Below are 21,611 nucleotides of genomic sequence, written 5' to 3'. Positions count from 1 at the left end.
ATGATGGATTGTTTTCAATTTTCAAAAAGGACGAACCCAACCCTATGATGTTTTAACCCAGCTGGCTAAAAATATAAAAAGTTTCTGTGTTAATTTTGGTTTTGTCTGACCCAATGCTTGGTTTAAAATAGCATAATTTAGTATACTGAATCAATATAAATGCTCAGCCTATTTTAATGTTTTTCAATGTAAGATTCAACATATTTATAAACTTAGATTTTCACTGCTATTCTACATTCTCCATCGTTCAAATACATTGGACTTGGTCATTTTACAAATTGATAAAAGTTAGATTTCTAGTTCTGTTAATACAGTGTAAATTTAACATATGGCTACCCAGTCTCACAAGGTTTCGTAATATAGTCACGTACTTTTTTTTATTCTTTTTTTGTGATATCACAAATTTCCGTGTTTTTTCGTGATCGCATAACGAATTCCTGTTTTCGTGTGATTATTACGTAATGGTTTTAACCGGGGTTTTTTTTCTATTTTTAAACCATTGTCGTTTCGATTTAGGGTTAGATTTGGTGCTTGCATTAGAATTTCACTTTATACACAATTTTTTATACACTATTAGGGTTAGAGTTGGGTTTGGGTAGGGATGTAATTTTATGTAAATCTAACCCTAAACCGAAGCGACAATGGTAAGAAAATAGGACAAAACAGTTGAGTACCCAATACGTGACACGAAAACAGGAATTCGTTATACGATCACAAAAAAAACACAGAAATTTGTGATATCACGAAAAAAAAAATCAAAAATTATGTTACTATTTAATGAAATTTCGTGAGACTGGGCTGGTTAATGCAGAGGTCCTTCTACTCTAACAAGCTTTACATATATTTTTTTAAATATTTGAAGTTTTATTCATTTCAGCCATCCAACCAACTGTATCAGAGCTTTGGGTGTAGTACAGTCTTGTTCAAATTAATAGCAGTACAATGTGACTAACCAGAATAATCAAGGTTTTTAGTATATTTTTTTATTGCTACGTGACAAACAAGTTACCAGTAGGTTCAGTAGATTCTCAGAAAACACATGAGACCCAGCATTCATGATATGCACGCTCTTAAGGCTGTGGACTTGGGCAATTAGTTGAATTAGTTGAAAGGGGTGTGTTAAAAAAAATAGCAGTGTGGCATTCAATCACTGAGGTCATCAATTTTGTGAAGAAACAGGTGTGAATCAGGTGGCCTCTATTTAAGGATAAAGCCAACACTTGTTGAACATGCATTTGAAAGCTGAGGAAAATGGGTCGTTCAAGACATTGTTCAGAAGAACAGCATACTTTGATTAAAAAGTTGATTGGAGAGGGGAAAACCTATAAAGAGGTGCAAAAAATGATAGGCTGTTCAGCTAAAATGATCTCCAATGCCTTAAAATGGAGAGCAAAACCAGAGAGACGTGGAAGAAAACGGAAGACAACCATCAAAATGGATAGAAGAATAACCAGAATGGCAAAGGCTCAGCCAATGATCACCTCCAGGATGATCAAAGACAGTCTGGAGTTACCTGTAAGTACTGTGACAATTAGAAGACGTCTGTGTGAAGCTAATCTAATTTCAAGAATCCCCCGCAAAGTCTCTCTGTTAAAAAAAGGCATGTGCAGAAGAGGTTACAATTTGCCAAAGAACACATCAACTGGCCTAAAGAGAAATGGAGGAACATTTTGTGGACTGATGAGAGTAAAATTGTTCTTTTTGGGTCCAAGGGCCACAGGCAGTTTGTGAGACGACCCCCAAACTCTGAATTCAAGCCACAGTACACAGTGAAGACAGTGAAGCATGGAGGTGCAAGCATCATGATATGGGCATGTTTCTCCTACTATGGTGTTGGGCCTATTTATCGCATACCAGGGATCATGGATCAGTTTGCATATGTTAAAATACTTGAAGAGGTCATGTTGCCCTATGCTGAAGAGGACATGCCCTTGAAATGGTTGTTTCAACAAGACAATGACCCAAAACACACTAGTAAACGGGCAAAGTCTTGGTTCCAAACCAACAAAATTAATGTTATGGAGTGGCCAGCCCAATCTCCAGACCTTAATCCAATTGAGAACTTGTGGGGTGAAATCAAAAATGCTGTTTCTGAAGCAAAACCAAGAAATGTGAATGAATTGTGGAATGTTGTTAAAGAATCATGGAGTGGAATAACAGCTGAGAGGTGCCACAAGTTGGTTGACTCCATGCCACACAGATGTCAAGCAGTTTTAAAAAACTGTGGTCATACAACTAAATATTAGTTTAGTGATTCACAGGATTGCTAAATCCCAGAAAAAAAATGTTTGTACAAAATAGTTTTGAGTTTGTACAGTCAAAGGTAGACACTGCTATTTTTTTGAACACACCCCTTTCAACTAATACCCCAATTGCACAGCCCTAAGAGCGTGCACATCATGAATGCTGGGTCTTGTTTGTTTTCTGAGAATCTACTGAACCTACTGGTAACTTGTTTGCCACGTAGCAATAAAAAATATACTAAAAACCTTGATTATTGTGGTTAGTCACATTGTACTGCTATTATTTTGAACAATACTGTATATGGTACAGTGTAGTTTTAGACAGTTTAAAATCGATGTAAAAGACTTAACAGGCTTCCTCAAGGATCATTTACAAGTGGTCAAAATTTTCAAAAGTTTTTGAGCATGTTTAAAGGTGCAGTGTGTAAATCTTACCGGCATCCAGTGGTGAGGTTGCCAATTGCAAACAACGGCTTAGTCCACTGCCCACCCCTAGCTTTTGAAACACAAAGCTGCTATGGTAGCCGGCGTCGAACAAACATGTCATCGTTGGTGACAACGTAGTAAAAAAATTTGTCCGTTAAGGGTGGCACAAAATGGCGACTTCCATGTAAGGGGACCCTTGGTGTATGTAGATAAAAAGGTCTCGTTCCAAGTTAATAAAAACATAACGGTTCATTATGAAAGGTCTTTATACACCCCTGATAATAGAAATGCAAAATTATATACAAAACTATGTCACAAGATCCTTCTAAAAATTACACACTGCACCTTTAAGGCACTAAAACCATAAAAAAAGTCTTATGAAAAATAATAGGACTTCCAATAGGGCATACGTACAATAGAGTAAATGGACTCTCAACAAAACAATATAAATTGACACATGCTCTTATTTTTATTCAGGTGTTAACTTCAATAAACTGTATATACATACACTGTGATATGGCAAAAACATGTAATACATTTAAACACTGTTAAATTACTTTTCTGGATGGACATATATAGCAAATACTAAAAAGATCCAGATCACTGTTCCTACGACTTGTGTGACATGAACTTGTCCTTTTATTTGGATTTCCTCTTAACTGCTTGGTTCAGCATTTTCAAAATGACATCTTTGTTGTTAAGGATGTTGTAGGAAGTGAGGTTAATTAACTTGTCGTAGTCCTCTGGTGTGTATGTAATTTTGCGAGTGATGTAAGGGGAGGAGTCACTGGTGAAGTTAACATAAACATCTCCCTCCTTCAGTTCCGTTTCACCAACTCTTTTCACACCTGCATCAAACACATGATTATATTACTTATTGCAGAGGGGTTTTCAAGCAAGGCCTTAATCAGAATGTTTGAGAAATATCAGTGTAGTGCTGCCTTACAAAAGCTGCATTATGAATCGAGATGGGATGCTCAAAGTGTTGGCAGTGCTTACCAGGAGCCTTGAATTGTTTGTATGTGATGTTGACAAAGGGGAAGTGAATCACTATTGGAGCCTCTGGATTTTCTTGATCCTCAAACACATAAACTTCCTGTATCGGCTCTGACTCCACCTTTTTGAAATCAATCTTTGGAAATGGAATCTAGCGATCAGTACAGTAGTCATAAGTTTGCTTCAGGACCTGTAGGGTACATTCAAACATTACAAAACAATAACAACAAACAAATATTTCATTTTCATATTTTATCTTAAACCAAACATTAACCAAGCTTACAGCTATCACTTACTTTAAACTGGTCTTGGTCCCAGGAGTAGTTTAGAGAAAGAATGACATCTGCATGTCTTTGAGAGCCTAAAACAGGGATGAATCCTGAATTTATGGCAAATCCACCATCAACTAAGCTAAGCAGGGAGTCCATTGGAGTCAGGGTGTTAGGAAAGGCATCAGGGTGTTTTTCTGCAGATAAACCAGTAAGGTTGTGTTAGACCAGTGGTTCTCAAACTGGGGGCCGGGGGGCCCCAGTTTTATGACATTTTATAAAATAAATTAATTTATCATGCATTCTGTGCAATTAAACCTAAAAAAATAAGACTACTAACCAACAGCACTACTTCGTCTCATTTAATATGTTTTGTTTAATCAAAAGTTGAGTTTTAAAACAGTTTCTTGTCCTAAATTTTCTTTGAGGGGGGGCGCGAAGAAATGCGCCATATAAAAGGGGGGCCGCACGCTGAAAAAGTTTGAGAACCACTGTGTTAGACTACTGTATGCCAAAACCAACATGATCTCACAGAAAGTCGTGTTAAAGTCATGAAAAATTTGCTTAATTTTTTTGTGTCCATGGCACAATTTCGCCTTTTTGTGCCTTGAGCATAAATTTATTTTTTGTGTCACCCGCCCAAATTTCTATAAATAGTTTTTTGGGTACATGGCACGACTTTGTTTGTGTCATTTTATGTATCATTATCTCATTTATTCCCCTATTTTTAAATCATTGTCACTTGGGGTTTGGGTTAGGATGTATTGGCTTCTACATTTCTCGCCTGGAGTTGGTGTTAGAGTTAGAATGTATAAAAATGTAACAGAAAGTGATTCTAAATACATGCAACAATGTTTTTCCTATTTTCTTACCAATGAGAAAACAATACATAACGAAACAGACAAAAAAAGTTGTGCAACTGCCAAGAATTAGAAATTTGTGCGAGTGACATGAAAAGACATTAGTGCCTAAGGCACAAAAAAACAGAATTTTGTGCCATGTACACAAATAAAATAATCAAATAATCAACACAATTTCCGTGATATCAGTCAGGCCAAAACAGAAACAGATTTTCAGGTGCAAAAAGAATATATTTCATGTAATGCCAGACAACACAAAATGGCATTTACATCATTTAACAGACAAGCTGCAACTTCACTGTATTATTAAATAATTATAGTAAATCTATGAGTGCTTAACTGGTAATAATGACAACTCATCAGTCTGCTTTGAATGTAATGGATTATTGTAAGCAAAGACTCCAGCTGGGTAATTTCTTTGTGCAAAAATGAATTATACTGTTATGTGGGCATCAGTTGTAAAAAATGATAAAGCAAACATATTCAGAACCTTTAGTAATGTAAACATAAATGAAAGATATACAGAAGTCACTTTCCAAGTAAAGCTTACAATACATTGGCTTTGTTCACTTTAAAATGTTACAAAATCATTAAGTTTATTTGCATAGAATTAACTCAATTTTTGTTAAACACCTGTTATAAGATCATTCTCAGAATATTAGTACTTTATTCCTAAAATATTGTGTTTAACATGGGACTTAAATACTTTAACACTTGTGTTCAGTAATATGTATGCTCTTGACCTTTCCATGTGATGAAGGCAGAGTTCTGGCTGTAATCCCGGTGTAGCTGCAGACCCCTCAGGAAGTTGGACACCTGGCTGATGATTGGGCGACTGTTCATAAAACTGCTCACTATTTTAACTGAGTCGGCCACTGGGCTCACCACAGACGTGCTGAGTGTTTTTGGCTTATAATCCGTCTCTTTAAAAGATGCAGAGTGACAGATAATTGATAAATAATTATTAACTCACTGTGTGTAATCATAAACAACTGAAATATAACATGTATCATCCTGAAATCTGAATTTGTAAATATTTTTGGTTGGCATGGCAGCTGATTGTAAATTAAACCTACCTAATACTCAATTACAAATTCTTACTTGTGTTACTCGCTTCCTTTTCAGCCCCTGGGGTACATGAAGGGGTAATGCCATTTGCGGCAGCCCAGATTTGTGTCAGATTCAGAGAGAAAACACTGCTCCATATTCCTAAATATGCAAAAAAAAAATACATTTATATGCATATCTATATATTATCACTGTATAGATAACACAACATGCAGTTTTAAATGAAGGTTTTTATTATTAAGAGAAAACAAAATCCAAACTCAAATGGCCCTGTGTAAAGAAGTGCTTGCCCCCTAAACCTAATAACTGGTTGGGCCACCCTTAGTAGCAACAACTGCAATCAAGCATTTGCGATAACTTGCAATGACTCGGTTATAGTGCTGTGGAGGAATTTTGGCCAACACATCTTTGCAGAATTGTTGTATTTCAGCCACATTGGAGGGTTGTCGCGCCTGAACCACCTTTTTAAGGTTTAAGGTAGGATTCAGGTCAGGACATTGATTAGGCCACTCCAAAGTCTTCATTTTGTTTTTCTTCAGCCGTTCAGAGGTGGACTTGCTGGTGCGTTTTGGATCATTGTCCTGCTGTAGAACCCAAGTTCGCTTCAACTTCAGGTCATTAACAGATGGCCAGAGATTGTCCTTCAGGATTTTTTGGTTGGCAGCAAAATTCATGGTTCCACAGCAATTCTTCTAGGTCCTGAAGCAGCAAAACAGCCTCACTACCACCACCATATTTTACTGTTGTATGATGTTCTTTTTCTGAAATGCTGTGTTACTGGGACCTACACCTTCTAAAAAGTTAAACTTTTATCTTATCAGAGTATTTTCCCAAAAGTCTTGGAGATGATCAAAATGCAAAACTGGAAAACTGAGACCGGCCTTTATGTTCTTGTTGCTTAGCATTGGTTTTCGTCTTGGAACTCTGCCATACAGGCCATTTTTGCCCAGTATCTATCATATATGTTTGTCTTGCCTAATACTACCAAACGATATCTACAAATTCTTGTTGAATCTGTGTGCACAGTCGATCAGACAACAACTTCCCTCAGACGCATTTTTGTGGATCTCATGCTACATGCTAATGCTGTCGCTCAGACTTTTTGCTACTCAGTGGGTGTAACCGCGGTCACTTTCGCTGAAGGTGACATCATACTCTCTATTTAACTGATTTCTTGATTGCGAACAGGTGTTGCAGTAATCAGGCCTGAGTGTGGCTAGAGAAACTGAAGTCAGCTGTTATAAACCACAGTTAAAGGCGCTCTAAGAAAATCTGGCTGACGTCACTTCTTGTTGAGGTTCGAAGTGTTGTCAAACAAAACGGAGTGTAGGTACCTCCTCCACCTCCCTTCTGTGCTTTTTGAAAGAGTCATGAACACAACCAAATCCTTCTTGTCATTTATTGGCTGGAACACTTTGTTATGTTTTGTGGTGGTAGGTTTGATCACTTTGTTTTTGTTGCAGTTTGTGGAGCCTGGGCTGTCTACAGAGACAGCATTTTTTTACAGTGTGTTCAAGTAACAGGCAGCTAGCAGATAGTGAGGAGATGTTTACTGTATGAAACAAAAAATAATTATGGCCTAAAACGGGTGAATTCGCTTAGAGCACCTTTAATTTATGTACACGTTCAAACTCACCCAACAGAAAGGATACTCTGGTTTCAGGAACTTTCTTGACCAGGTGACCAAGATAATATTCACTCCCAAAGTTCTGAGCAGGTACAAACCCACCATACTTAGAAATTCCAACTTCATATGGGGTGAACTCACACCATTCTAAATGTGTAAAACCAAATGGGCACTAGGTTAAAAAATACTATACTGTAGGTGCAGTACTTTAAATACAATCCCATTCAAGTCAGAATGTTCCAGTAGATTATATGAGAGAACTGGGTGTGTTGGCAGTGCTCAGGTCATGGTTTCAATTCCCAGGAATACACATACTGGGAAAATGTATAAATTACACACTATACACTGCAAAAAAATGTGTTCATTTTTTACACATTGTGTGTGTCATGCCATTTAAAGGACAAGTTCGGTATTTTACACTTAAAGCCCTGTTTTCAGATTGTTTATGGTGAAATAGAACGGTTTTGGCTGAATTTGACATATGCGGCTGCCCTGAGAATTTCCGCTTGTTTGCGTTTCACCTCACACCTCTACAATGGGTTTAATGGTGCACTGGAACAATCCTTCTTAAAATGCATTAAACTTTCGTTTACAAAGACGTGTACCTCACAGCACATCTCATACAAGTCAATGGAGTTGGCAAAAACTACGATAAAACCTGTTGGAGTGCGTATTTTGCGGCGATTTTTGTGTGGGCATACCGGTGAACACCCCTGACCACTCGGTGAGTTTCACGTCTTTGTAAACGAAAGTTTAATGCATTTTGGGAGGGATTGTTCCGGTGCACCATTGAACCAATTGTAGAGGTGGGAGGCGAAACACAAACACGCGAAAACTCCCGGGCCAGCCGCACATGCCGAAATCCCAGTCAAAACCGTTCTATTTCATCATAAACAATCTGAAAACAGGGCTTTAAGTGTAAAATACCGAACTTGTCCTTTAAGGCGTTATTTCATGTTAAAATAAATGAAAGGGACAACACAAGTTGTGTTAAAAACAGTGATGAGAGTAACGGTTACAAAGTAATTCTGTTACTGTAATTCCACTACTTTTAGCGGTAATGAGCATGTAATGAAGTATTTTTTTTAAATTAAGTAACGCACTGACGCAGTTACAATTACTGAAATTTAAATGAGTTGGTTACTCTATTTTGTGATAAATGAACACTTGCAGACAAGACATTTCTGATCTAATGACGCAGGTCCGTGGTAGGCAGGCACAATGAATAATAACACAGAAGGTGTTTTAGTATAGGGACGACACATTTACTTTGTAACCCGTTACTCTCATCACTGTTTTTAACAAAACTTGTGTTGTCCCTTTCATTTATTTTAACATGAAATAACGCCTTAAATGGCATGACACACACAATGTGTAAAAAATTAACACATTTTTTGCAGTGTATGTCACTTTGGATAGAGTCACCTGCCAAATTTGTTGAAGTTACATTTATACTTTATTGTATTTTATTATATTTCTTTGGAACAAACAAAAAATAGAATACCAGGTCATTTCTCCAAACAGGGTAGTATTCAATTCTCCAATTATTTGATAATTTTACAATTTTGAAATAAAAAATTTGTGTGCAGTACGCTGTCAGATAAAAATGGTCAACAATTTTCCCAAGCTGTCCCTGGGTAAAAATGTTCCCAAGCTGTCACCTTTTAAAAATTACACCTTTTTTGAAAGAATTCAAATTATTACTGTACCTCAAATAAAAAAATTAGTACCAAATGTATTTATATAGGTACTTAAAAATAGAACATATAAGGGCCTTTTCAAAAGGTACTGCCCCAGTTAAAGTGAGCATGGATGTGCCCCAGACTACAAACAGAACAAAGATTTTCTATTTAGTGTATCTTTCCCTTATTGTACGATGTTACAATACATTGTAAAGTATATAATACAGTACAGGACATACCAGCTTCTGCTGTAAATTCTGAATTGCCGTCCTTCATATTAACAGCTGTGAAGATGGGTAAAGGATTCTGGCCTTCTGACACTGCCTTCTGCATTTCAGTCAGTGTACCGAAGGGTTTCTATGAAAGAAATGTATTAATTCATCTACAGTAGTTATTTTCACTAAAACTCATTCTTATAGATGTAACAGATTGTTGTTTACTATATCACTGCCACTTACACATTCAACACTTTAGATAATGCCCCAATTCAAAAACTATTGCTATCCAACATCATATTTCAACATAGCTACAAAAACAATCTTTCTGTATTCAGTACCTGTCCTTGAATAAGATACTCTATAGCTAGACCCCACATGTCAATAAGAGAGACGGTATGCCCTTCTTTTCCTCTTTCCTCCATCTTCTTTTTGTAGTACAACAGCTGCTCACGGGAAAATATACTGAATGCACTTTTAGAGATTTCTTTCTTTGAAGACTCTATGAACTTAATGATGTCACTTTCAGACCAGTTAGGGTCGCCATAAAGAGAAGCTAAAGTCCTGAAAAACATAGAAAAGGGTTCTTAACAACAGATCTGCCAGATTCTTTAGAACTGAGATTCATACTATAGTGTGACCCATTGGCTTCTTTCATTTTAAAATTAAGCTAATAATGCATATATTTTTAGCATTCTTTATTTTACAATGTATGTTTTCAGCTTTCTAACCTGCCACACATGGTTGTTGTGCCTGTAGCTTTTTTTGCTTACCAGGTGGAGCCAGAAAGCCCTGTGATGTAGCTGACAGCATCAAGGAGTTGGAGCTTCTGCAGACCTCTAAGAGCTCCATAGGTGCCTGTCATTGCTCGAGTCCCACCTCCTGAACACACCACAGCTATAACAGGAACCTGAGGAGTCAAACACAAACATTAATCAAAATAACATCAGACTAATCAGACCAAATGTGCAATACAATTGGGCTTTCCAAGTAAATGGGACAGGGGACATTGGGGTTTCCAATGTCATGGGATTGAGTTTACATGGAAATGCTGCACTTTACACATTTATACATGTTATAGCATGTAAATTAATGCATTTAACATGAATATTCAATTCAAAGCAGCTTACATTGGTATTCTGTATATTTTCTTAAATCAGTGATTTCCGTATGTCATTTAACTACATGCTCAATAAACATAACTTTTGAGCTAGACATGGGCATGGACTGTAGTATATCGTAGGCCTATAAAATATATGAAGAGTTTGGTTCCAAAACGCGATAAACGCCATTTTTGAAAAAAATTAGTTACTGCCAAAATCAGTATTATATCAGGTCAGTAGTTAAAAGTAAATTCTTAATTTTACGCAAAATCCAATACACGCAGTGATATTCTGTCATCTTTTCTCCCTTTTTTCCCAAAAGGCGACAAACGCCACTCCTCCTTTTTTACAGAACGCAATAAATCCATTCCTGATATTACAGCCCACCAGTCACGCAATGTAAACAAACAATGGCGGACGCGCTGAGTACACAGAGTCCTAGTTTTCCTCATCTACTTTGTACTTCGTGATCAACAAACAAAACAAAATAATACTTTAATTGCATTGCTAAACCCGTGGTGGTTTTCTGTGACGGGAAAGAAACGTAAGCCATCAACATCTAATAATTTCCGCGAGAGGCACTCATGCTTGTTCTCCCGACAGCATCAAGCTTCTCATGCTAACACATTGACCCCAGAGGATCTTATGAAAACTTTACATTATTTTACTCAAAGTTAACAAAAATCGAGCGGGACCAAAACATTTTACAGCTGATCGCTGTGAAAATGTAAAGAGACGACGTCAAGTATAACCGCAGCATGACAGTGTTCTTAATATAACAAAGTAAGTGTTTTGATTAATGACATTAATGTTTATTTTTTAATCATTGTATACCACTAGTCAACTAAATAAATATAAAATGGTAAAGATGAATGCACATTTATACATTGATTTAATAGATTTATAGCATTTTGAAAAAAAACTGGTCATGGATTTATTGCATTTTGTGGAAAAAATAATTCGTTTTTATAATAAATCTTTGAAAATCAAGTTATGGATTTGAATTTTTTATGTTTTTATAACCTAAAGATGCTATGTGAAAGTTTGTAACAGAAAAGAGTGGTTTTCATCTTGTCACTTTCTTGGTATAGAAAACAAGTTTTTACCGAAATTTGTCAAAATTGATTTATTGCGTTTTGGAACCAAACTCTTCATATATAAATTGCTGAGTATCTGATTACTCTGTAATACCTTGCTGGGTTCAAGTGGAGTGGTGATATTCAGAACTTTCTGAAGGGCTTGTGATACAACTTTACTCCTCTTTACCAGAAAATTATTTTCTTCCTTCGGGATATCAAAATCCAGACGTACATCGAGCTCTTCAGTAAAACTATAACACATATAAACATTATAACTATAAGAACAGGATGGATTGAAACGTCTCGGTTATGGATGTAACCCTTGTTCCCTGAAGAAAAGGAACGGAGATGTCACATGACCGACAAATTGGGAACCACTTCGCGGAGACCAATCTACTTCGAGAAACGAACAAAACACCAATACATTTGGCATGCAGGGCACATACACACAAAAATGATCTCACAGTATTCTTTTTCTAATAAAAACATTGTCTTAAGAAACCAGTCAGAAACCAGTCTCTGCGTATTTGTTCTTAAAGAGACAATAACCTCAATTAACCTACTTAAGTATGTGTCATTAATGTTAATCAAACAACCCAAGACAAACAGAAAATCACTTCTGTTGCTATAATAATAATAATAATAATAATAATAATAATAATAATAATAATTATTATTATTATTATTATTATTATTATTATTATTATTAATTTGTACAACAAAGACAGTGTTATTATTCATATAATTCGATTTCTGTTACCTAATGCTAATTTTAGACCTTACTTATTGTGCAACTGTTCTTTTTTATAAATGTTTGTAATTTGAGTTTTAGTTGTTACAACGAGACTTGAGACTTGACTTAGACTCAAGCTCAAAGACTTGTGAGCATCTCTGACTATACACACATAGGAACCCCATGTAGGGGACACAATGTGGGTGCCTAACCTAAAACAGGTTTACAGAGAATACAGTTAGTGATAGACTGACAGCCGATGCTTTGCAACATCAGCCCTCTAGGCAGTGGAGGAGTACAAAAAACATTTTGCACTGATGGTGCAAATGTGCAGCACCAAAATAGAGGCTGCAAGCCGACATATAAGCCGACCTTCAGTGTTCTCACTGGTTTGAAGAGAGAACCCGAGAGGATACCGGCTCGATATGAACACTGTATAATCTAGTGAATGTATTAGGTGTCGCCCAGCCTGCAGCTCTACAAATGTCTGTTAGCGAGGAATGGTGAGCCAATCCCCAAGATGATGCTATACTACGTGTAGAATGAGGAAGTAAATCAAATGGGCAAGGCACGTCTTGCTGTTGGTATGCAAGGGCTATAGTAATCCACAATCCAGTGGGACATCCTCTGCTTGGTCACAGCTTTCCCTTTCTGCTAACCACCGTAACAGACAAATAGCTGGTCTGAGGTCCTTAAGCTTTGCGTTCTGTCTGTATACACACACGTAGTGAACGTACAGGACATAAAGCCATGGCTGGGTCTGCCTCCTCCAAAGCCAGTGCTTGCAAGTTCACCACATGATCTCTGAAAGGAGTGGTGGTAACTTTGGGCACGTAGCCAGGCCGGGGTCTCAGTGATACACTGGATGCAGCGGGCCTGAACTAAAAGGCACAAATCGTCAACCGAAAATGCATAAAGCGAGAGTACTGGAAAACAACTCCTGGTGGTCCAATACGGTGCAACTAAGAGCATGCTCTCCTCGTCCTCCCTGATTTTACACAGTGTCTGTGCGATAAGGCTCAGTGGGGTAAATGCGTATTTGCGCAGACCCCGCGGTCAGCTGTGTGCCAGTGCATCCACACTGAGTGTGCCCTTGGATAATGAATAGAACAGGCGACAATGGATTGTCTCTGGAGATGCAAACAGATCTATCTGACTTGCCAAAACGTTTCCAAATCAGCTGAACTGACTGGAGATGGAGTCGCCCTTCACCGGGCGCACAGCATGAGAGAGCGCGTCTTTGTGTTGAGCAAGCCCAGAATGTAAATGGCACAAAGGGAGATTCTTCTGACTCCATAGGAGGAGATGACGGGCGAGATGCGACAGGTGATGAGACCGTAAACCACCTGGCAATTGATATACGCAACAGTCGCAATGTTGTCTGTGCGAACTAATGCCCGAGCAGTGTCAAGGCCGCTGCCATATGCCCCAGGAGTTTCTGAAATTGTTTTAGCGGGACAGCGCTGTTGCTCTTGAACGTATTCAGGCAAGGCAGTATTGACTGTACACGCGCATTTGTTAGACATGCTGTTAAATCAAGTCCAGTTCCATCCCGAGAAAAGAGATCCTATGCACGGGGCAAAATTTCCTCTTTCTCAGTTGACCCAAACGAGCTAGGTGTTTGAGAGTTAAGTTTCTGTAATCGCACAGCATCTGACGTGATTGAGCTATTATGAGCCAATCGTCTAGCTACACGAGAATGCACACACCTTTCTCTCTCAGGGGTTTTAAAGCCCCTTCCACTACTTTGATGAATACAGGGTGCAAGAGAGAGAGCCCTAATGGGATGCCACTGTATCGTAGAACACGTGCCACCCATCTCCAACAATAACTCTGACTGTGGATCAGGGTGCAGAGAGCCATTGGACAGACCAGCAGACAGCAAGTTCATTGGCATTTTGTTAGTTGCGAAACGGTTCCCAATTCTAAATAGTTCCCAGAACTAAAATATACTGTAACACAAAGTCTCGTATCACATTGTAACTAAAACTAAATAACATAATTAATTAAAATTAGTAATATAAGGTTTGTTACCAATCATCCGCTTTCAGCTCCACATCAACATTTTCCTTTAAAAACATTTTCCATTTTAGAAAGGTTTGTTTATGCACAAATGTCCACAAATACTGTATAAACAATGGTCTTGCTAGTTCTCACCTGTGGCAGGGGCAAAGACACTGTAAATTGGTAATTGGATGGTAGTGGTTTTAAAGGGATAGAAGTGCCAATGTCTTCACTATTTTGATTTGCACCATCAACTTGATATTCCTCAGACTGGACAAACACAACAAGAAGTGCAGAACAAGAACAAAACAATAAAACTGGAACTTGAACATTTTTAAAACAATTATTTCACATACTGAGTCTTGCATACTGATTCCAGGCTACTGTTAAAAGCAAAAGAATAATGTAAGCAATGCATTATTACTGTTATTATAGCAGCAAAAGTTAAAAATACACGAGGGTATTTCCCACAATTGTCACGTGTAAACAATGCCTGTTGGGGTCGATGACGTACATTTTCACCAAAGATTACACCTGTTAGATTAAGTTCCGTTTCCAGGTTTCGGTTGATGTAATAGCATAATGTCTTTAAGAATTTATGATTCTCTTCTTGTGAGATGACATGATCTTCTTTATATGCCCCTTTCATGTTCAACACCATATTACGTATGTCTGAAGGATACAAAACAAAGATCCACTTAAACCTAGGATCATATCATTAAAGTTAAAAATGCTGTTAACGTCATCCAATTTGCAATTTTTAAAATATGCTGTGAATATAATTTATTTAATAGAGCTCAATTCTTGTTTTCTATAACAAATATCTAGTAATTTATTGAATAACTTGTGTGAAAACATTTGCTTAGTAGTATGCATGCAAATATCTGCATTTACCTCCAGAGTTCTTAAGAAGCTTGTCTACTCCCACCGTCAGCTCACAAAAAGGACCTGCCTAGTTTCAAAGGACAACATAATGCTTATCTGGAAAGATTATCTATATACAGTACTTTTGGTACTTGAAAATGTTATTGGGGACAGAACCTGTGGCCCATAATATTGAAAATATAAGTACATAATCTGATGTCACACAAATGACACATTTAACAAAACAATCAAAAAAAATTTATATTATATATACACATTACCACCAACACCCCATTAGACATGTATGGGGTCGGCACCTCAGAGCTGCAATGGACAAACACAGGCAGGACCAATACTAAGTTCATATTTATGTGCATGAACATACATGTTTATTGAGGAAAACATAGCATTGCTCCCAATGTGCATGGTACAAGCTGTGGCAAATGACCACTAAAATCCTAGGCAGTTCTTACCTGTTTGTCACCTCAAACTCCACCCACAGCTCATCTTTGGTCTATGAGAAAAGGTGAAACATATACAAATGTTAAATATTATTGAAGTTTTCTTTTCAATTGTATGCCATGATGTGTCGACATAGCACTCACTGTATAATTTAAAATGAAACATTTTTTCTCCTTTTCTGGTGTGAGGTTATTAATGTCAAACAGGACAGTGGCAATATGATTATCTCTCATATACGGGTCATTGTCATAGACCTGGAACTCCAGAACATTCTGTGACATGGAGAAGAGAGGTGACATAAAACTCAAGGACTCAAGGTGCATCTTAAAGAGGAATGTCTTTTAAAGATAAAGTTATTTAACAAAAAATTTGCCTGAATTTTACTTTAACCAGATGGCATTGCACCAGACATAAGAACAGATACAGACAGCTGCCTGTTAGTTTACCTTGACATTGCTCTGCAACCTGAAGTAAAAGGTTTCATTCCATACAGGTGTGTTGCTATTATCAATCGTCTTGGTGCGATATGTACGGGCAGATGCCGTTGGTAAGTTCAAGATAACATAGCAGTCAGCTTTAGACACTAAGAAAAATATGTGATATGCTTAGAAATGGGTTTTAAACCTTTAAATTTTCATTCACTTGACCCAATGCACATAAACAAAAGCTAAATTTAGACTGCATAAAACGTAAAAGTGAAGAAGGAATATAAAGCACAAGGTCAAAAACACAGAGCAAGTCGAAACGATAGCGCAGCTGAAAACTGTAAACACACTAGGGGTTGAACCAACTAGTCGACCTTAATGCAATGTCGTGACGCTTTAAAGGGGTCATATTATGTTGTATTTTTAAGATGTAAAATAAATCTATGGTGTCCCCAGAGTGTGTGTGTCAAGCTTTAGCTCACAGATACTCCACAAACAATTTATTATAACATGTCAAAATCGCAAATTTGTAGGCCTGAGCAAAAGTGTTCCGTTTTTGGGTGTGTCCTTTAAAATGCAAATGAGCTGATGAAATGCAAACAATGGTCACAATGATGGTGGTTTGTTGTAATTGAAACTCAATTGTGCTGTCAAGTTCTTCTTTTCTCCCTCTTTCTCTCTGCACTAAATGCAGTGCTGTGATTGGATAGTGTAGATAAAGGGGGCGGTATTATTGTAATTCACCTTGCTACCTACCTCACGAAACAGGCAAAATCTGAATGACCTAATTTTTCACATGCTTGCAGAAAATGGCTTACTCAAATTAAATTACTGGGTTGATCTTTTTCACATTATATAGGTTGATAGAAGCACTGGGGACCCAATTATAGCACCCAAACATGAAAAAAGTCAGATCTTCACGCTATGACCCCTTTAAGCCTGACGTCGACTAGTCACGATCACTATATATATATATTTTTTTTATTGTTGCATTGTTAACATTAGGGATGTTAACCGATGACGTTTGACCGATGGTTGACCCCGGTCAAAGTTGTCGGTTGTTGGTTAAAAAGCGATCTCTAAATTAGGCTATTATAGACAGTTGACTAAACTGTACAGGTAGTCATCTCTTTCTTTCCAAAATCTTTTTGTATGAAGTGAACAAATCCCTCACACTCAGTTTTTCATAACTGGCCAGTTTGTTCTTAATAAACCAATAAAAAACATTTGGCGCAAGGTCACTTTGGTTTCGCACGCTCACAAGGTTTGCAAAAAGTAAATTCTACAGGCTATTTTTAAAAATAAATTAATAGATAAAATTCAGCGTATGCCTATATGCCTCATACATTAGCATTGAATATATTTGCTGCAATTGTTCTAGAACAGACAAGGGCTTTCTCACACAGTGTGAGACCTGCCTTGGCCGGTGCGTCTTTTACACATTCTGTTTTATCCATTGGTTTTATCGCGTTGCAGTCTATTAGGCAACATTTCGCATAAGATAGGTTTAGATTTGGAAATACATGACATCTGCATTTCAGTGGTAACAGATAAGGGGATGACGATTATCCTCTGTCTTTATTATTGTTTGCACTCTCAAACTAAAGCGCAGTCTCTTCGGAGCTGTCATTTTCTTAAATGAGCCGTGGCAATTTTCAAATGAGCTTCACAAACGCCTTTATTTTCAACGCGATCATCTTGTACCTAAACTATTTCAAAACTAAGCAGCCATTTGTCCTCATATTCGGTGCCGCGTTTGCTGCAGGGGATTTAAAAAAGTGTGTGCGTGTGCGTGGGGCCGCATTAATGCGTGGGCTTACCTGGGCTTATGCCCAGGGCCTCGGGCTGGGAGGGGCCCCGAGATGCCGGAAAAAATAACAACCGCATTTTATAAAAAGTTAATACTCCCTTTAAAATGATGCTTAATCGCTTTGCTTTGAATGTCCGTGCGTAAATGCAGTTCCTGCGCAAGAAAATCTCTCACTTACTAGTAGGCTATACCCTGCAATCATTAGTGAGCTTTTTAAAATTTCTGTCTGAAATATCCATTATTGCATTTCTGAAGGCAACACACAGACAGCTTTCTGATAAAGTGACCACAAGTGCCTTTCAAGTGATGAACAAAGACTAAACTAAGGAAGCGTTTTTATTTTAAGTTAATATGAAAGACAACGTGTATACAAACATTCATTAAATGATTCCTCATTACATTTTAAAGCCAAGATGTACAGAACAGCACACAAAGATATTACACAAAACATGTTTGATAACTAAATCTAATAAATAACAAGTTAGATTCTGCCTCGGAAGCCACGGCTAAGTTCAGCGATCTTTTCATTTTGAGATTTAGCGTGGCAAGGAAATAAAAGACGAGAAATTACATATAATGTGTTACTGTAAATTATAAAAAACAAGCTTTATACAATTCCTTAAATGGTTCATTTATAACCAGAAAACACTGAAATTAATGATTTTATAGACAGTATGTGTGCTTTATTATTTTGCACAGAAATATCTGATTGCTTACTTTCACTTTGATCATCTCTGTATTCACCTGAAACACCTGATGATTCTTATAAACATTTGTTTCAGGAATCTCTTTTCTATCATTTGAAAGTTAACACCGACCATAATATTAAAATCACAAGAAAGACAATCGTGTCAGATTCGGTAGAGATATTTTTGGTGTCATCACCAAAAAAAAAAAACGGCTTACCCGTTTTGTAGCTCAACTTTTGACAAGTTAACCAACCTTTTAAAATACATTTTAAGTCTTGTCGAAAAAAAATCTGTTTTTTGAGGTCTAGTTTGATGAGCGCCTAAATATGATCACGCAGAGCACCTAGCGCGTTCGGCTAAATTTAATGTGACAGCATGCAACATTGACACAATGGAAAGCAATCCAAAACTTACAGAACTTAAATTAGATCAGAATTTACCTTTATAATTAATAAAAAATAAAAAAATTAATTCAGAATCAATAAGGTGCAGAACATGGGTGCAAAATGCCTAAATGCGCAGGGGAATAAAACACAAGCGACAAATAGTTTAATCAGATAACACTAAATAATCTATAAATTAAATAAAAACAAAAAAATATTAAAATTAATTTTAAAATAACGAAAGTATAGAATTGCCTTTTTTATATTTTTAATTGCAGAAACAAAAAGACTTTGCAATGGTTTCTGGATATGGACGTGTAGCCCTGTCACAGGATTTAGGCTATTAATAGACTATAAAAATATTTATTGAAAGCTACTTTTTCACATATTATTTACTTAGCATTATCATAATAGGCTGTATATTTTTTATATTGGGAGAAAGCTGTTAAATGTGAAATCAGGTAATGTGCACTCTTATACAGCCAAAATTAAATGATCCTCAGTTTATAACACATCTGCGACGATTCGACTGTGCAGTTGTCGAATCAGGCTTCTCCTGTCAAAGCATCGAATCTTAGACTATTAGACTATACACCTCTAGCTATGACTATGTGCATATGTTTTGCAGTGATATTTGTGTTATTGTGGGCATTCTGATATGGTTTTAATATTTTGTTATTGCATTTATTCCAGCAAAATAAAAGCCTGACAACTTGCACTTAGTGCCCTGCTGAGAAAAACAGCATACCAGCAAGACCAGCATATGTTGTGTTTTGGTGCTGGTATGCTGGTGACCACCAGCTAAACCAGCATAATTCCCATGCTGGTTTGATGCTGGTTTTTCAGCAGGTGATTATAAAGATTTTGTGAATGTAGGCTGCAATTCTGGTGGATGAAGGGCCCCACAAAAGGGTAAAGCCCAGGGGCCCCTTACAGTGTTAATGCGGCCTGTGAGCCTGAGGCAGAGCGCAGAGAGATGCAACAGAGATTCCAGGCGCGGCTCGAAATGGCTGTTATTTCAAACAGCGTAGCATATTTTAAATAGTTTCAACCGGCTAATGAGGCTTGGTGCCCAGTCAAGAAAATGTTTAGTTTTCGCCATCCCTAGTTAACATTAAGTTGCAACATAGGAGCTGTATAATTTAAGCATTGTTATACCGACATGCATCGATGAAAAATGCTCTAAAACGGGAGTTGTTGTTGCATTGTTACGTTAAGTTGCAAGTCGTTCAACCCCTAAAACACACACACTTAAACTTGCTGTAATATCATTTTTCGAAAATCCTTTAGAAAGTAAAAGCAACGAAAATTAAGTTAATATGTTGTTATTTGGATACTGATAAAATAGGCTTCTTGACTTACAGTAGTCGCATTCCATTTTGATATTCCCATTTAAAACCTTGACTGAAAGATTCCAGTAAGGCTTGACTTCTTTCTGTTGAACAAATACACAGTTTAGAAATAAACAGGTCAGAGATCTTTAATTTTTATGTTTGATGTGTTATTCACATTATGAATCAAATGATTTACATTGTTTACAGTAATTATAATTCCCATGGTTGAGAGAGCTTTTGCAATAGTGCAAAGACTTATCTATCAGAATAAACACTTTTATTTCAGAGAGGAAACAACATTAGCTTACCTTAAGCATTGTTGGATCCAGATATCTCTTGAACCAGCAACTGGTGAGATGTTGAGGAGAGTGCTATGGCAAACTAATATGCTGAATGTTGACAGCTAGAAAAGCTAGTTTTTCCTTTTGTAATACTGTATTGTACATTCATAGAATTCCTTAGAGACAAAACAGAACGCTCAATATGTACATATATGATCCACAAAGCTGCCAGTTTACATAACAATAAAAACAAGACACATAACAAATACAAACTTGACAACATTTTCTCTGCAAGTAAAACTACATAGGAAACAAAAGGATTTTAGTATTAAGGAATTCAAAGAACTCAGTGTCACGATACGTAATACAGAACCCAAGTGCAAGACACGGATGTACAAAAATGGGAATTTATTGAGACACAAAAAAATAGAAAATCAACAACCCACGAGGGGGCAAAATAACAAACAGGATAACAGAATATGATGGGACACTAAACTAGGTAACACTGAACAATAAAATAACAGAATAAACTGGATAAACTAGACTAAACTGACAAAGTACTCACACAGATGAAACGAGGCATGGCACAACAATGAACAGGCACAGAGTAACAAACACAAAGACCTTAAATAGGGGAGAACTAATGAATACAACAGGTGACATGGATTAAACAATGAGGGTGACAAGGGAGCGGGGTAAAAGTGACAAGACACCGGGAACACGTGGTCTAGTAAAACCCATACTAAGAACACGTGATCCCACACAAAACATTGGCCTGTCATGATCCTGCCCCAAGACTAGATTAACCAAAGCAGTGTTTCCCAATCCTGGTCCTCGGGCACCCCCTCCCAGAAAGTTTTAGATGTCTCCTTATTTAAAACACCTGATTCAACTTATCAGCCTCCTTCCAAAATGGTAAACATGTCTCCCTAACAAGCTGAGGAGTTAAATCAGGTGTGTTAAATAAGGAGACATCTAAAACTTTCTGGGAGGGGGTGCCCGAGGACCAGGGTTGGGAAACACTGAACCAAAGGATAAGATGGCAGAACCATGACACT

At 37.2% G+C, this 21,611-nt stretch overlaps 1 protein-coding gene across 1 annotated transcript; it reads right to left on the bottom strand.

The window, feature by feature from the left end:
• Window positions 1–3,090: 3,090 nt before the first annotated feature.
• On the bottom strand, window positions 3,091–21,356 carry LOC129417599 (cytosolic phospholipase A2 zeta). Its single transcript, XM_055172414.2, has 21 exons — window positions 21,119–21,356; window positions 20,581–20,729; window positions 20,301–20,373; window positions 16,078–16,214; window positions 15,775–15,903; window positions 15,643–15,683; window positions 15,451–15,493; window positions 15,200–15,257; window positions 14,820–14,977; window positions 14,459–14,575; window positions 14,336–14,370; window positions 11,681–11,819; window positions 10,160–10,296; window positions 9,728–9,950; window positions 9,411–9,528; window positions 7,499–7,636; window positions 5,896–6,003; window positions 5,538–5,717; window positions 3,962–4,131; window positions 3,669–3,855; window positions 3,091–3,517 (listed from the first exon to the last, which is right to left on the bottom strand). Exons 2-20 carry the CDS (start codon window positions 20,587–20,589, stop codon window positions 3,817–3,819), a joined length of 2,052 nt encoding a protein of 683 aa, XP_055028389.2. The 5' UTR covers window positions 20,590–20,729; window positions 21,119–21,356; the 3' UTR covers window positions 3,091–3,517; window positions 3,669–3,816.
• Window positions 21,357–21,611: the final 255 nt, after the last annotated feature.

Source organism: Misgurnus anguillicaudatus, chromosome 7 (assembly GCF_027580225.2).
Source record: "Misgurnus anguillicaudatus chromosome 7, ASM2758022v2, whole genome shotgun sequence".
NCBI lineage: Eukaryota > Metazoa > Chordata > Actinopteri > Cypriniformes > Cobitidae > Misgurnus > Misgurnus anguillicaudatus.
The sequence above is the reverse complement of the archived record's forward strand: the minus strand, read 5'-3'. Positions and strand labels throughout refer to the sequence as shown.